Source organism: Phalacrocorax carbo, chromosome 3, assembly GCF_963921805.1.
Source record: "Phalacrocorax carbo chromosome 3, bPhaCar2.1, whole genome shotgun sequence".
Classification (NCBI taxonomy): Eukaryota; Metazoa; Chordata; class Aves; order Suliformes; family Phalacrocoracidae; genus Phalacrocorax; species Phalacrocorax carbo.
Genome location: NC_087515.1, coordinates 48578453 through 48593235, shown reverse-complemented (window position 1 = coordinate 48593235; position 14783 = coordinate 48578453). Strand labels below are relative to the sequence as shown.

Here is a 14783-nt window from a genome sequence, read left to right as displayed (position 1 = left end):
TGTGTTTTAAACCAAATGCTAATAGAAATTTACCTCTTTCTGACTGGTGGCGGTCGGTTGCTTTCCAATTAAAGGCCTTTTATTTTTTCCTAATGGGAACTCTTTCTCCAATCGGTGGGTTTATTCTTTAAGACAGCAACCTAGCTAACGCAACGCTGCTTCAGTGCTATCGGTCCTGTCCGTAGAGGGTTACCCAAAGCATGTTTTCCTTCGCACATCATAAAACAAAACTGTACATGATATGTATTACAGGATGTATGCAGCATGGTCGGTTTTGTTTGCTCTTGGGTTTGGTTTTGTTTCGCTTTTCTCTTTTTCTTTTTTTTTCCTCTCTCCTCTTTTTTCCTCTTTTTTTTTTTTTTCCGAACGGAACTGGAAACAGCGACGTGTTTGCTCAGCAACTAATCAGGGACAATTTTAAAACAGCCATAACATACCATACATGCTGTCTAATCCAAAAATAATAAACAAAAAAAAAGAAAACCCAAAACAAAAAAAACCCAACATACACAACATGTAAATTATTGCACAAGAGAAAGGCTCAAAGTTTGCGTAAAATGCAATAGTATTGCCCCGATACAGAACATGCATTCAAACGGTGAGAACAAAAAGAAAATAAACAGGGTGTGCTGGTGACAAGCACTTTCCAAATATCCTTAGCTTCCATGATTTCCATCACAAGGGACTAGAAACCTCTACGGGGATGCAGGGTGGGGAAGGGATGGGGTGGATGGGGGGTACGAATATACCTCTATTCAGTTTTTATCTCGTTATTCAACACTCGATCACTGTGCCATTTTTTCATGTGTTTCTCCAGGGTACTGTACACGCTAAAAGGCATCTTACAAATCTCGCATTTGTAAACGTCCTTTCCCACCTGCCCGTGTGTTTTCATGTGCCGGGTGAGCTTGCTACTCTGGGCGCAGGCGTAGTTGCAAAGCTCACACTTATACGGCCTCTCGCCCGTGTGGCTCCGTCTGTGGACGGTGAGATTACTACAGTTCTTGAAGACCTTCCCACAGTACTCACAAGTGTCGCTGCGTCTGCCCTCTTTTGAGCTGGGCCTGCCAGGGCCCGGGCCACTAATATGGGGGGTGCTCCCTCCGCTTCCCGTGCCGCTGCGGCCTGAGATCCCTCCATCCAGCTCGCCCGGCGGCGTGGAGAAGCGCAGGCTGCCGTTCTCCGAGGAGTGCTCAGAGGAGGAGGCGAAGGGCGATTGTCGGGAGTCGCCAAAGCTGAGGAAGGGGTCCTTCAGCTGCCGGGAGGCGGCATAGCCCGCCAGCCACTGGGAGTAAACGTTCTCGGTGTTGGGCATGGCGGCAGCTGGCAGGTCGAACTCCTTCTCCAGCTTGATGCGTTTGGAGAAGGGGCTCAGGGAGCTGGGGCTACCCAGCAGCAGCTTTTTGGACAGGCCTCCCGAGGCAGACTCCCCCGGGGAGCAGCCCCGGCCGTTGACTGCCCCCTCATCAATGCGGTCAGACTCGCCAGCCACCGAGTCTTCATCGCAAGTGTCCCTGTGCACCTCGGGCTCGGGGAGGTGGCCCCGCTTGTGTTTCTCCCCCAGGACCTGGTGGAAGGCCTCACTGAAGTGCTGCATGGAGCTCAGGACCATGCCCTGCATGACATCTGGCATCGACCGGCCCTCCTCGCCAGCCCGCGAGTTATTCTCATGGTGGCGGGCCGCCTCCAGGCTCATCCCAAAGCCGTAGTCCGGCCTGTCACTCTCATTCAAGTCCTCCTCCTCTTCCTCCTCCTCCTCCTCCTCCTCCTCCTCCTCTTCCTCCTCTTCCTCATCCCCATTCTCAGGGATCATGTTGGGGTCATTCTCGCTCTTGAACTTGGCCACCACAGACTTGAGGGCACTGCTTGCGCTGCCCACCAGATCGCTGGTGCCTGGCTCAGGGGAGCTGGCGGTGGAGAGCCCGTCATCCGACTTCACCGTCATGGGGGAGGACTTGTGCATGTGGGTCTTCATGTGGCGCTTCAGCTTGCTGGCCTGCGTGCAGGCATGGTCGCAGAGGTTGCACTTGTAGGGCTTCTCCCCAGTGTGGCTCCGGCGGTGGACTACCAGGTTGCTCTGAAACTTGAAAGTCTTCCCACAGAACTCGCAGGACTTGGACTTCATGGGTGGCTGGGAGGGAGGAGGAGCTGACTGCAGAGGAGGAAGGGGTGGCGTGGCCAGGAACGGGGGCTTGCTGCTGGGCTGGAAGGGCTGCAGCAACCTTTGCATAGGGCTGGGCCGGCTCGGGGACAAAGGCGGGCTGGAGGTGTTGCCGGCCAGCTCCCGGAGCCTCCGGGAGAAATCCATAGCGGGGGGCTCCATCGCCATGGGGTTCAGTCGCAGCACCCTGTCAAAGGCACTAGGGTGATGGGTGGCCAGAGCCATTTCTTCCGCACCCAGGCGCTCAATGCGATGCGGATCCAAATGGTGCCTCGGGGGAGGGCTAAAGAGGGGCGGTGTGGGTGGGAAACGCCCTTCTCCCAGCCCCGATGCCTCCCTCGAGACTGAGCTGGGTATTCTGAGCAGGTTAAAAGGGTTATTGTCTGCAATGTGAATCCCGTGGAGAGGTGGCTGGGAAGGGCACTCTGCACCTAGTCCTGTTGGGATACCAACCCGTGGTGTCAGGGGGCTGCCGTGCTCGCTTTCTAGGTAGATCCGTAAGCCGTGTGTGTTCTGTGCATGCTGCAAGAGGAACCAGGCGCTGTTGAAAGGCTGTTTACAAGTCGTACATGTGTAGCTGCTGGGCTCATCTTTACCTGCAAAATAACACAACAAGCAGCGTCAATGTCCGGCCGCCCACTGGTGGGCAAGAGCTCGTCTCCCTGCCTAAGCTCCTCTCCTCTGGGACGCTCAGCTGGGAGCTAGGGAAGGGACATCCCAGCTGAGGCACAGGCAGGGGAAGGGGGACGGGAGGAGGCGAGGGGTGTGATGGGAAGGTCCAAACCCACCCAAAACACACCCACCTTCTCCCACCATCCCAGCCTTGGGTTCAAAACTGAACCCTGGTAGGTAACCACAGCAAAAAAAAAAAAGCTATTAAAAAAAAAAGGCGATTAAGCCAATTGATGCAAGCTACAACTCAGCAGACTTTATGCTGCAAGAGGCTGCTAACATTTAAATTGGGGAGAAGAGAGAGAGAGAGAGAGAGAGAGAGAGAATGAGAGAGAATGAGAGAGAATGAGAGAGAGATATTTGGATTAAATAAATCCCCTTATGAAAAGCACTCCAGAAAACCATATACATCAGTTCAAATCAGCAACACAAAGCATCACAACTACTAGCAAGCTGAGCAATGTCACGTTATTAGCCTCCTCCTTATTTTGAGAGACTAATAATGTGTACAAAATTAGGCAGCATCTCCTGCTCCTTAGCAGACAGTCAACTCTGGGGCAAAAGGAAAAAAAAAAATCTGAAAAATAAACTCAATAAAATAGTGTGCAGGACAGGGAGAGTGGAAGGCAGAGAAAGCAGCAGCTCTACCAGGGAAAGAGCTGGAGGATGGCCAGGAGGCCTGGCCGAGCGCCCTGCCGGAGCCGCATTATTTCTCTTGCACTGAAAAGAAACTGAGGATGGTAAATGCCACTTTGGCAAGTAGCAAGCTAACTCTATTTCATGATAATTTATTTTTGGAGATAACACGGACATTATAAAAGAGCAACCAACTAATAAATAACTAAACAAAAAGCCGGCTAATAATGACAGCAGAAAGCAGCCCCTTCTAATATATGGCAAAACAAGGGGGATTAATAACTTTTTGAGAGACGTCTGCGAGGAAAGAGTGGCATGAGATACGGCAAAGGTGAGTGCGCTTTTATCGATCACTGTAATTTTGTGAATAATTCACTTCCACCCCCCTGTGGATGTTTTTTACTAAATGCTGGTAAACTGAACCCAGAGCTAAGAGGAGGATAACAATTCATTTCTAGCCCTGCCCAGCAGTTCTCGCAGAGCTGCTGTTTAGTGATATTTAAAAAAAAAAGCTATTGAGTTTGCAATAAACCACAGGAGCCCTCCAAAGACATCAGTACTTGGGGTGGTACCTGCCTACACCTCATACCCCTGCCCTGACCCAACATCTACATTACAAGACATCTGCTCCACAGGCACTGCTCCTGGGTAAAACCTCTTTACACGCTGCACTGAGAGATGCCCCCATTAGTTTCCCCCTATTTGCCTAATATGAAGAAACGGGAAAGAAAAAACAATTTAAGCAGATTTGGAAAGAAAACGTGGCTTTTTCTGCACCCATCTTTTCTCCCCTCTCACTTGGGAGGAGGAGGAAAAAAGCTCTGTATGGGCATTTTTGTTCTCCAGCGAGCTGAACGACGATTTGGGGATCCGAGAGGCAGGCAGACCGCAGTGCCGGCTGTAGTGCCCCATCGCAGCCTTCCTCCCTGCCTCCCAGCTCTGCGGTTATTCTACATTTGGCCTGGCAAGCTGAATCGGGCGAGTAAAAAGAGGCTCGACCGCCTACAGCAGGCATTTAACACTTTAATCACTTTAAAAGCCCTTGGAATAATAGTTAACGTTTCATCCTGAAGCTGGAGTCAGAATAAAATGCACTGCAGTGTTTAGTGTGTGCCAGGCATGCGAGCACAGATAAATACTTAAATCTGCCGAAATTAGAGGGAAATTCAATTGGACTTTCACATTCCTATGCTCATTTGTGAGCTAGGGAAAAAATCTTAAATGGGAAAATTTCATCTTGCTTCACCGTAATGAAGTGGAAGTTTTTAACACCACGGTAGGAGCTAACAATGTAACGCTACCTCGCCTCTCTACCTTATAGATCAGGTCAGAGAAAATAGCATTTTATCTTATAATGAGGATACAACGTCGAGCGTTCGCTACCACATTTTAGTATTCCCATCAACTAGATATTCTAGATCATAAGGGCAGCTCGTGTAATCATAATGTCAATGAGAAGGGCTGTTACGACTGAGACTAAAGATTACATGGAAAAAGCTGCTTTGAAACTGGTAATTATTACCAGTCCACTAATAGCAAATGATGCATTACACTTTCACCGTATAATCTGTATTTCACTCAGCTCCTGCCAGTACGCTCTCACAAATTCTAAATTCCTAAACTACAGTCATCAATAAATGTGTTACTTGCCATAATTTGCAAAATTACTTTGTTCATAACATCTTCGACTGTTATAAAGACTGGAATTGATTTCCTGCATGGCAAAATTAGGGCTACATTGATTTAGTGGACTGTAAAATGTAATATTATTCTTCATTTGCTTGCCTGAAAAACAAGTTTTCAATTCACCATCCGCATTTGGTAATCAAGATAATAATTTAAATTTAAAATCATGTTTATGTACAAAACTTCCCTAAACAACCCACCATTTTCAATGGAGCAACATAAAACTAGGCAATAAAATAAAGCAGCGAAACAGTTAAAATCCACCAGCCATTTGCCTCCACCTCCTTCTTTGAAGAGACACGATTTCTAATTTGTCTATTAGTGCTTGATTAATTATGAAGGCTATTGACTGACCATATCACCACCTACAGATACGTTCCAGTCTGATGCAGCCTTGCCAAACTGCAAGAATTATGGCACTAATCCACGCATTGCCTGCCAGCAGCAAGATGGGTCCTTAGACCGCCACAGCAACCCCTGGGTTTGGAAGGGACTCACCTTTCCTTCCTCCCATCCCACCACCATGCTTTTTGGTACAGCGTTCAGGTCCGCCAAAAGCAGAAGGGATTGTAGGACCCAAAGGCTGGATCCACTGATGTCTCCTAGCTATGTGCCAGCCTCTACATCCACACGGGCTTTCCAGCTAAAACATCCGGGCAAGACCACAGGCAAGCGAGGAAAGCACAGCTGACCAAGGACAGAGCCAGACAAGGTCCCATGGGGCTCTTCATGCCTCATCATACACCAGGACAATGCGATGGGATGTGTTATCCAAAGCAGCGTTGCAACACCATCGGAGCTTTCAGCCTATTTCCAAGGGGCTAGCAGGAATCCCTCAGATGGAGACGCAAAGAGGGTCACTGCCAAACTAGCCCTCGTCTGCCACTGGCAGCGAGTCTGGAGCCCATGTCCTCAGCTGCTTCACAACAAGGAATTTAAGGCAAAAGGGACCACCAGCTCTCACTCTCTGACTTTCCCTGTGTTACATGTCACTCAGTTGTCCTGTGCCGTGACCAACACAATGTCTTTGGGTAAAGCATAACCTCCTCCAGCCCTGTGAACAGTCTTTAGGGCAAAGCACAAAATCCCAGTGAAAACCATTCAAACCAGCTCAGAAGACAAGAAGAGCACCCACTCCTTGCCACCGCAGTCAGTTCCCACAGCTAACCACATTCACAGACAGGTACCGTGGTTCACCTGAATATCTGGCTCCAACCTCTACCCATTCTCTTTTTCTATTGAGGTTTTTTTTTTCGGCCAACACACTGAAATACCCCTTAGTACACAATAAGCCCCTCCACGCACACCAAAGGTACTTGTGAACCCTGAAATCAAGGCACACTTCAAAATCCAGTTGTTTTTCCATCCTGAAGCCCCCCCCTCCATCCTCTTCCACTACTCAAGGACCAGCCTAGCCCTTCTCAGCTGAGCATCATGCTGGAAACGAGTTGGTTTTACACTAAGCCTCCTGCAGAGTTGCTGCATTCTGGGGAACCACACCGAGGATCTGTACGCATGACCCCAGTTCCCTCTTCTAGCCAGGCACCACAGCAGGTTGTACCCAACCATAATCTCAGCACACCCCTCTTGACAGTCTTTCCAAACCACCCCATAAACCTGTCCCTGCTGCTCTTCATAGATCCACCCCCCTTTGCTTTACCCACAACACTAATCAGTTGCAATTGCATATTAATTTCTAGATCACCAACAAAATGCTAACCACCACTGTGGCTCCCACCAGCCTCTGCTGACCTCTCCCATCCACCAGTGCTTCTCCAGGTAAACCCCCACATTGGGTAATTGGGTAAATTCCCAAATCTGTTGGCCAGCCCTTAATAACCCCTGCTAGCAATACCACCCAGTGCTTGGTCTTCCTACACAAAATGTCACGCAGAGCCGCGCCCAACACCTTGCAGAGTCTATTTCATCTACATTTATCAACCAAAGTTGTCATCTGGAAGAATGAAATCAGGTTTATTTGACAAGATCTATATTCCATAAATCTACGTTGAGTGGCATGAATTATATTTCTATCCTTTAATTCTTTCTTTATCTATTGAATCTTATATCGCCTCTTCAATTATTTTGCCCAGAAGACATAAGCAAAGTCTTGCCAACTCTCCCACAGTTACCCCTACCAGCTCTTGACGGCATTTTCCCAGTCTGTAAGCTTTATTAAAAACCAGCATCACACGCCAACTCTTTAGGGATTCTTGGGTGCAAGTTGTCAGGCCTTTTCATTTAAAAATATTTATCTCCACTGGACCTTGTAAAAAATTCTCCTTGGCTACTAATGAGCTAGAAAAAAACGTCATCACCTGCCTATGATACAGAAACATAACATTGCTGCTTTCCAGCTCTACAGCAGAAATTTGATTTAAAATTTCTACCTTACTGCTTCTTCCATCCATCACTTCTAGGGTTTCTCTTTTCTCCACAACCGTAAGAAGCTCTCCTTTTCTCCCAGTCCATGCCAGGCATGAATTTTCCTCGGCACCTTCAGCTCCCCTGACTAGTTCCCTACCCATCACCGTTTCTCATTGCAATTGATTGCTATCTGTTTTCCATTTTTTTAATTGTCATATATTGATTTTTTTTAATACCTAATTGCTGTTCTCATCTCACCACTGAAGCGGGTGAAGTGGGTTTTGGATTTGGGCCAAAGTTGCCCTCTCCTTCCTGGACAGCTCATCAACTCTTTACAAATAGTTTCCAATTACCACTTGCATTTTTCCCTGTATATTCCTCCTCCCACACAATTTTACTGCTCATTTTCTTCATATTTGGGAAACTACCCCTTTAGGAGAATTACACGGGGATACCATATACCAAATACAAACATGGGGCCAGTATAAAACCTGACTGGTCTCACCCAGTGAAGTTGCACCCACTGATACATATTTATTCCTTTTCTACATCCTGGCCAGCAAAGGACTAGTGACAGGGCACGGCATTTCACTACAGCACAAATGTTCAGTGTTTCTCAAGTTATTGGCTCCTGCCGGGAAACAAAGCAGCAGAACAGCTCTTGCTTGCCATGCCCCCAGAAGTAGTGATTTAACCAGTGACACACGAGTGACAGATTTAGCTTCTGATCCGAAAAATGTTAACAAATGAGTGGGATGGATATTGGCATTTGAGTGCCTTTAAGGGCAGTTGGCACAATTACTCAGTAAAATATGAAGAGATGGCTGCTTTCAGCATTAAAGGGCTTTTTTTACAATTAAAAAAAAACCCTGGATCTTCTGTACTGTGCTCACAGATACACCCGGCGTGCTCAAAGTCCAAGTCAAAGCAAGCCAACATCTCCAGGCACAATATAGCTGGCTCCAAGCAAGACCCACAGCCATGTCCACAGCTACCAGCAGCAAAGCCAGACAAGATGCTGGCGAGAAGACCAGCTGGGAGAAGAAGCTGTCAGCTAGATGCCACTGCTGGGAGGGGGGTGGGGGGGGGTGGGAAGGAGTTCTGGAGCTAGGCATGCAAGTTCAGGCATTGCCAAGTGAGTAATGGAATAAACTGCATGAGTGTGCCAATGCACTTTGGAAGAGCTTCCTTCGTTTCTCAAAAGTCACGGCTGGATCCAGGAAAGCTGCTCGCTGGACACACCAGTGCTTTACGGAAGAGCAATGCTGAAACACCACGTGCAGCATCCTCTCAGTGCCCCTGTGCGAAACAGGCAACCCATAGCACAGAACGCTGTTTGGGAAGGACCACCAGATTAAGGAGCAAGATATTAGTATCACGTGTATTGTACCACAGGGCATTGTATGGGCTGCACACAAACAGTATTAGAGATACCCCAGTTTTCCCAGTGTTTTCACAAACAAATCGGCAGCGTAAGTAGTGACTGCGTATGTGCCAATGGTGTTTGCAAAGATTTCATTCACAGCTGCAGATTTACTCTCTTGGAGAAATCCCCGTGCCAGAGAAATCTCCAAGCAGACTGGGATTTGGCCCTCGCTGCCCGAACAGTCCAGCCTTTGTTCTTGGCAGCATCTTTCCGCAAGCCAGCACCACTAACCTTGGTGGCTTCGCTCCTGTGTTCTCCTTCACCTTCCCCAAAAAATGTGCACATGTAAGCAAAGCCAAGGTGTCTTTACCAGGCTACCTGCACCTACAGGCACGTACATACTTTTTGATATCAAACTGCAGAGAATAAAAGTTAAAAACTACTCTAGCACCTGCAACCTGCAGTAAGCACCCCCCCTCTCTTCTGCTCGCCACCAAACAATTATCGCAGGAACAGCCTGCGCCAAACCCAGGAACTTCTTTATTCAGTTTTAATGTCAACTGACTGCTTGATTTTTTGGACTGATAAATGTAGAGTTGTTATGGTATTTAAAGGGGGGAGGAAAAAAAATTGAGTTAATTGTTACCACTTGTACTTGATTCAGTTCTCCATCTGGCTTGTCAAATATCTCTTTTTTTTTTTTCCTCTCTCTTTTGGAAATCCGTACTGTTGAAATTCCTTTCAACTGAAAACTAGAGAAGTAAAACGGTTGGGACACAGGAAGCATCACAGGGCTGGGAGATAAGTGGGTCCACTCCACGCCTGCAGCAGCCCACTTCTCCCTTGGTAAGAAATAGCTTCTTTGTCGTGACTCACCTTTTCCTGGTAGTCGGTAGCATCAGTTTAGATGGGCAACTGTAACTGTCCAAACATATTTTTTCCTTCTTGTACTAATTCTTCCTCCCAATTCTCCAGATTGCAAAAGGCGAGTTATTAACCTGGTCCGTCATTAATCGCTTATAAGTAGCTGTTAGCACGGTTAGCATCAGCATCATCACTGTTGTTGTCATAACAATTATAATAATAATAAATAACAGGAGTAGCTGCACTTATGTACAACAGGGTACTTTCTCTATAATCTCTTCTCTTTATCACTAGATGAACCAGATTCAGAAACACTGAAACAGCAAAATGTCCCCAAAACTCTCTAGGAAATGATGCGCCATTGCTTGTGAAACAAGAAACACCATTGCTGTTGTGCATTTGAAAAATAAAATTCTGAAAATCAAGTCCACGTTGTTTATGAACAGGCCTGATGGTAGGTCCTCGGACTGGCTTAGTTGTGAAAATGTCAAAAATCTAGAAGTTTTGCTCTGTGGAACCCTCAGCACCCCATTTGCCATCTTTACCAGCCTTTCCCTATCTACAACTTATTGATAAAAGACATTGATATTCCTGACAATAATTATTTTTCCTGCAAATTCAAACTTCCTGATAACATTTTAATAAAACTGGCAAAATATTTTCTAAACCAGGTATCAATAATGCCAGTTTTTCATTACACCTCCTTTTAAACGCCCCTCCTTTAAAGAAGAACCAGGCCAAAATACTAATGCCATGACCCAAACTTTAAAGAGAAATCCAAGTAACAGCAATGATAAAAACAAAGGCACAGCTGGCATTGCCTTGCCATTCAAAGATTTAGATTGGGGTTAGGAACTCCAGGAATTCACCTTTTTCTCCCAAAGCCAAATTTTCATCGGGTTTTACAGCACTGCTCATGTTTCCAGAAAACAGAAGTTTTTTGGGCCTGAGGAAAGAATGAGTGGGAAGGGATGGAAACGGGGAAGCTACTTCCTCCCTGGAGAAGAGCAACGTGCAGCATCCTCGGCGGGGAACACAGGCCGGAGTGGGGAGGGCTCTATCCGCAGTGTGGCAGCCGGGCTCCTTGTAACCCTGGGGAACATCTAAGCCCTTGCAGGAGATGCAGACTTCATGGATGACCATTTTGGTTGTAGCCTCAACATATTTTGTGTATTTACTCATTCTTCTAAGCAGAACCAAACCCGTAACACCTCATTTCCCCACAAAAAAAAGTATTTTGTTTACAACAAGCAACAAAATGCATGGTTTGCCGGAGCCTCAGTGGGGAGGCACGGGGTGCTGGGGTCCCGCCGGAGCGCTGTGGTGCTGCCAGGCATTCTGGCCTGACCTCAACGTCTGTCACCATTTTCAAGGCGATTATGATTTGGCCACCAAAAAAACCTGCTTCAAGCTCCAACTTGGCAAGTAAGGTATCAGGCTGCGACTGATTTTGTGCTTTTTTAAAACTTAAGGGGGGTAGAAATCTGTCGCATCTTGATTAGTGAGGAACAGAAGAAACCTGCCATTGGAAAATAACACTGTGCTTGAAATTCAGCTTTGAATGAAGTTTTAAAAAGAAACCCCTAAAGCAAAGAAGACCTGATCATGCACACATATGTGACCTATACACTAACGCTATGGGGATGGAGAAATATAGGCAGACTGCAGCATCACATGGGTAGCAGCTCCATTAACTTTGAACACTGGTGGTGGGACCTGAAGGGCGATCTACATGGTGCTGTCAGCCCGGTAGGAGGAACTCCTCACTGATACCATCTCATTTCACTAAAAATATCATTAGCGAAGTATCCAACATCCCAGACGCGTAGGCTTCCCCACCTGCCTCTCCCGAACAGCCTGCCTCTCCCGAGCACAGGCATGGGGATTGTAAATAAATGGACTCAAACAGGAGCGACATCCCTGGGATGACACGCTGCTAAATCAGCTCCTCAGGACCTACCTACCACCAGATGTGTGTCCTGCTGGAAGGTCCACCTGGGCCGTGACCCACCAAGGACGAAGGCTCATCTAAGCCCTGCCCCAAAAACAGCATCAAAGCCCTTCCAAAGCCTAACCTGACTATCCAGCAAACAATACGTTGCTCCAACGGCCTGTAATTATGCATTTACCCAGTGGCTGCCAGGGACGATCACACCAATAATTCACTTTTTAAATGCAGTGTTGTAATTATACAGCTACAGAGAGCTTCCAAACAATTTTATTCACTCTTACAGACCTATGTGATGAACTATTTTCTTTTCTCCCTGGCCAGCAGCATCTGAAGAAAAAGGCAGAGTGCGCTTCAAAAAGTTTCTTGCAAAGGAAAGAAAGGAGATGCTCTAGTATGACATCTCAGGTCATCCCTGCTAGTGTGGGGTGAGACACAGCACGAGACTCCCAAGCCCTGGCGGATGCTGGCGGTGGGATGTTTCTCCTGGTTTGTATCGCAGCTTCAGCATCACTCAGCCTTGCAGCTGCACCCGGCATGGGCAAGCGTGTGTCGTGGACACTGTTCTGCAATGCACATCGTACATGAATGTATCTCTTACATATAGAGACTCTCAGCCATGACGCCAGGATGCTGCTTTCCTGAGAAGAGCTGCTAATGCTTGGTGACCTGATTAGCACTGCAGAACCTTGCTGGAGGACGCAGCAGCTCTATCGCACAGGGCGCTCCTGGAGAGATTGAAGCACGCTGGCATTTTGAAACGGCTGTGAGCCCCCCTCCCAGAGAGGAACAGGGGCTGGCACCTTCCCACTGCTGCTCACCAGCAGGCATGCTGCTGCCAGGGCACTGCTAGGCCATCGAGTCTCCTCATCATGTATGGCTTTGCTTTATTTTTGCTGCATTTTGTGTATTAACATCTCTATTTGAAATGTCTGGCTCTGTAAAGTGCATACATTTAAACCATCGCCTTGCAGAGATGTGGTGGTCCCTGCCAGCCCCACTTGGCCCTTCTCGCCAGCCAGGCACTGCCAAGGTCCCCTTCTCCATCCCACAGCACCCCTGCTCCCACCAGTGCCTCGGGCAGGGCATCGGTGGAGCTGAAAAGCCCCAGCCCTCAGCCAAGTGATAGGCTTGGGGATGTGCATGAACACAGGCTCTCCTTGACAGCCTTATTCCACCTTTTCCTTCCCAAAATGGATCCTCCTCAGACTCTCCTCTTTCCCAGCCTTCCCCTTTGGCTCACTTTCCTCTCACTTTCAAATTAATGATATTTAGCCAGCAGCAAACCATCCTGACAAAGTGGGTCAGGGGACATACAGGTCCCCCCAAATGACACCTCCGCCTGCAAATCATCTGCCAGGAAGGCAAAGGTTTATTCTGTCCCTGAGCAAGTTCAATGTCACCATGGAGTTGCAAGCACAGCAAGTGCTGAACCAGTTCCTACAACATTTAGTTTCATAACTCGCACAAGCAAGTATTAGTAGAATCAATAGTATATATTTTTTTTTCCCCTCCCTGCTTTGCAAATAGGACCAAAAGGTGTCATAAAATTGTCCAGTCTCCTCCGGTTTATTCTGTCTCCTCTCCATCGCTGAGATATCCTTGAAGTTGAAAATGATATAATACTCCGAATATCTGGAGTTTGGAGATGTAAGACTTGCAAGAATTGCTACAGCTTTACTGCATTCTCGGGGCACAGAGAATATTTACCATACATACATCAAGTCAAGAAATGCAAAAAGGCCATATGAAAATCTGGTGCTTCCAGCTCAGGAGTTTAAATTCCCAGAAAGACAGATAAGGGGTGGATTTTCCTATTTATAGATTTGCAGACGAAATCCAACAAAACCAGCCCTCCTCCCACCACCCCCAAAAAAAAACCCTCCCTCCTTTATGTCAGTAAGGCTGATTCAATTTTCAGGCTTGCAAGGTCTCCTCTCGCCAAGTATTACCCGACCCCAATAACACACACTGTTCCAAGGTTAAGATCTGTTTCCTTACAATAATGCAGAAAGCTGTTGTTTCAGTCACGGCTGCAGAATTCAGCTTTGAAGGACAGGTTAGTACCACACTACATTTAACTGGATTCAGTTCATCTGATTATACAGTGCCTTGCTTTCTGGAATATGTAATCATCTCTTTCTGATGACATTTTAAATATCCAACTAGACAAATAATTGCAGCAATAATTGATAGCTGAGTCAAGCTGGAAGATTATTGATTGGCACAGTACCCGCTGAAACAAATGTTCATCTTTCAAACATTACAGTGAGGATGCTTAAATCTAACTTTTGCTGATAAATGATAAAAATCTGATTTACTGATAAAACCACCGGAATAGAATATGCACTTCGGGATTTGATTACCTTGTGAAATTTTTTTGAAGAAAAATTAGGCAGCGGGATTTATATTCTATTTCTCGTGAATAATTGCCGAGATATGGATAAGCCATTGAACATAAACACACGCAGAGAAGTCTTAGAGAGTTGCTGATTAACTCTTTACCTTCCTGAACGGAATTTATCTGTTCCTAATCACTGCTTACATGGGAGTTTATCCTGCTGCCTTCCTGAGGATGCCTCACATGGGTCTCATTACCGGCGACAGGAGTTACATGTCGGGAAAGATCCTCCTGTCGTTTTCCCAGCAGCTCAAAGCCCTCAGTTTAAATGTGCATATTCTTACTTCGCTGTGAATGCAGCCGAAATGAGGGTTTGATCTCATTTGCTACGGTGTAAATCAGGAGCGCCAGAGCCCAAATCTGCAGCACTGCATAAAAGCAGCATGAGGGAGGTCAAGATCAGGTGCGTTTGCAAACTGCATTCACTATATTAAAGGGAGGGGGTTTAAAGCTGAAATAAAACCACTTTTCAGCTCTTATTACACAAGGGTCTGTTTAAACGTGGTTTTCCTTCTAATTATGAAATTCCAGACCCCGCAGCACTGCCTATACATGAGGGGGAGAGAAAGGGGGAATTTCTGAAACTTACAGATTAGAAAGCAGAGCAAGCAGCTGCCACAGAGGATCGCGTGCAGGGAAAGGCAAGCGATGAGCTGCCTAGTTAAGGGCAGAGGAGCCATCA

At 46.9% G+C, this 14783-nt stretch overlaps 1 protein-coding gene across 5 annotated transcripts in view; it reads right to left on the bottom strand.

The window, feature by feature from the left end:
* The window catches only part of BCL11A (BCL11 transcription factor A), a 78006-nt gene that overhangs the window by 10938 nt on the left and 52285 nt on the right, over nt 1-14783 (bottom strand). Inside the window, exons 3-4 of one of the 5 annotated variants that reach the window (XM_064446857.1) lie at nt 762-2757; nt 1-664 (exon numbers count right to left, since the gene is read on the bottom strand). The exon at nt 1-664 is cut by the window's left edge and continues 2722 nt beyond it. In XM_064446857.1, coding sequence (XP_064302927.1) covers nt 592-664; nt 762-2757 — 2069 coding nt within the window. In that variant the 3' untranslated portion in view covers nt 1-591. Of the gene's footprint in view, nt 2758-14783 lie in introns of all 5 variants that reach the window. The other 4 variants (XM_064446858.1, XM_064446855.1, XM_064446856.1 and 1 more) reach the window with 4 other exon arrangements.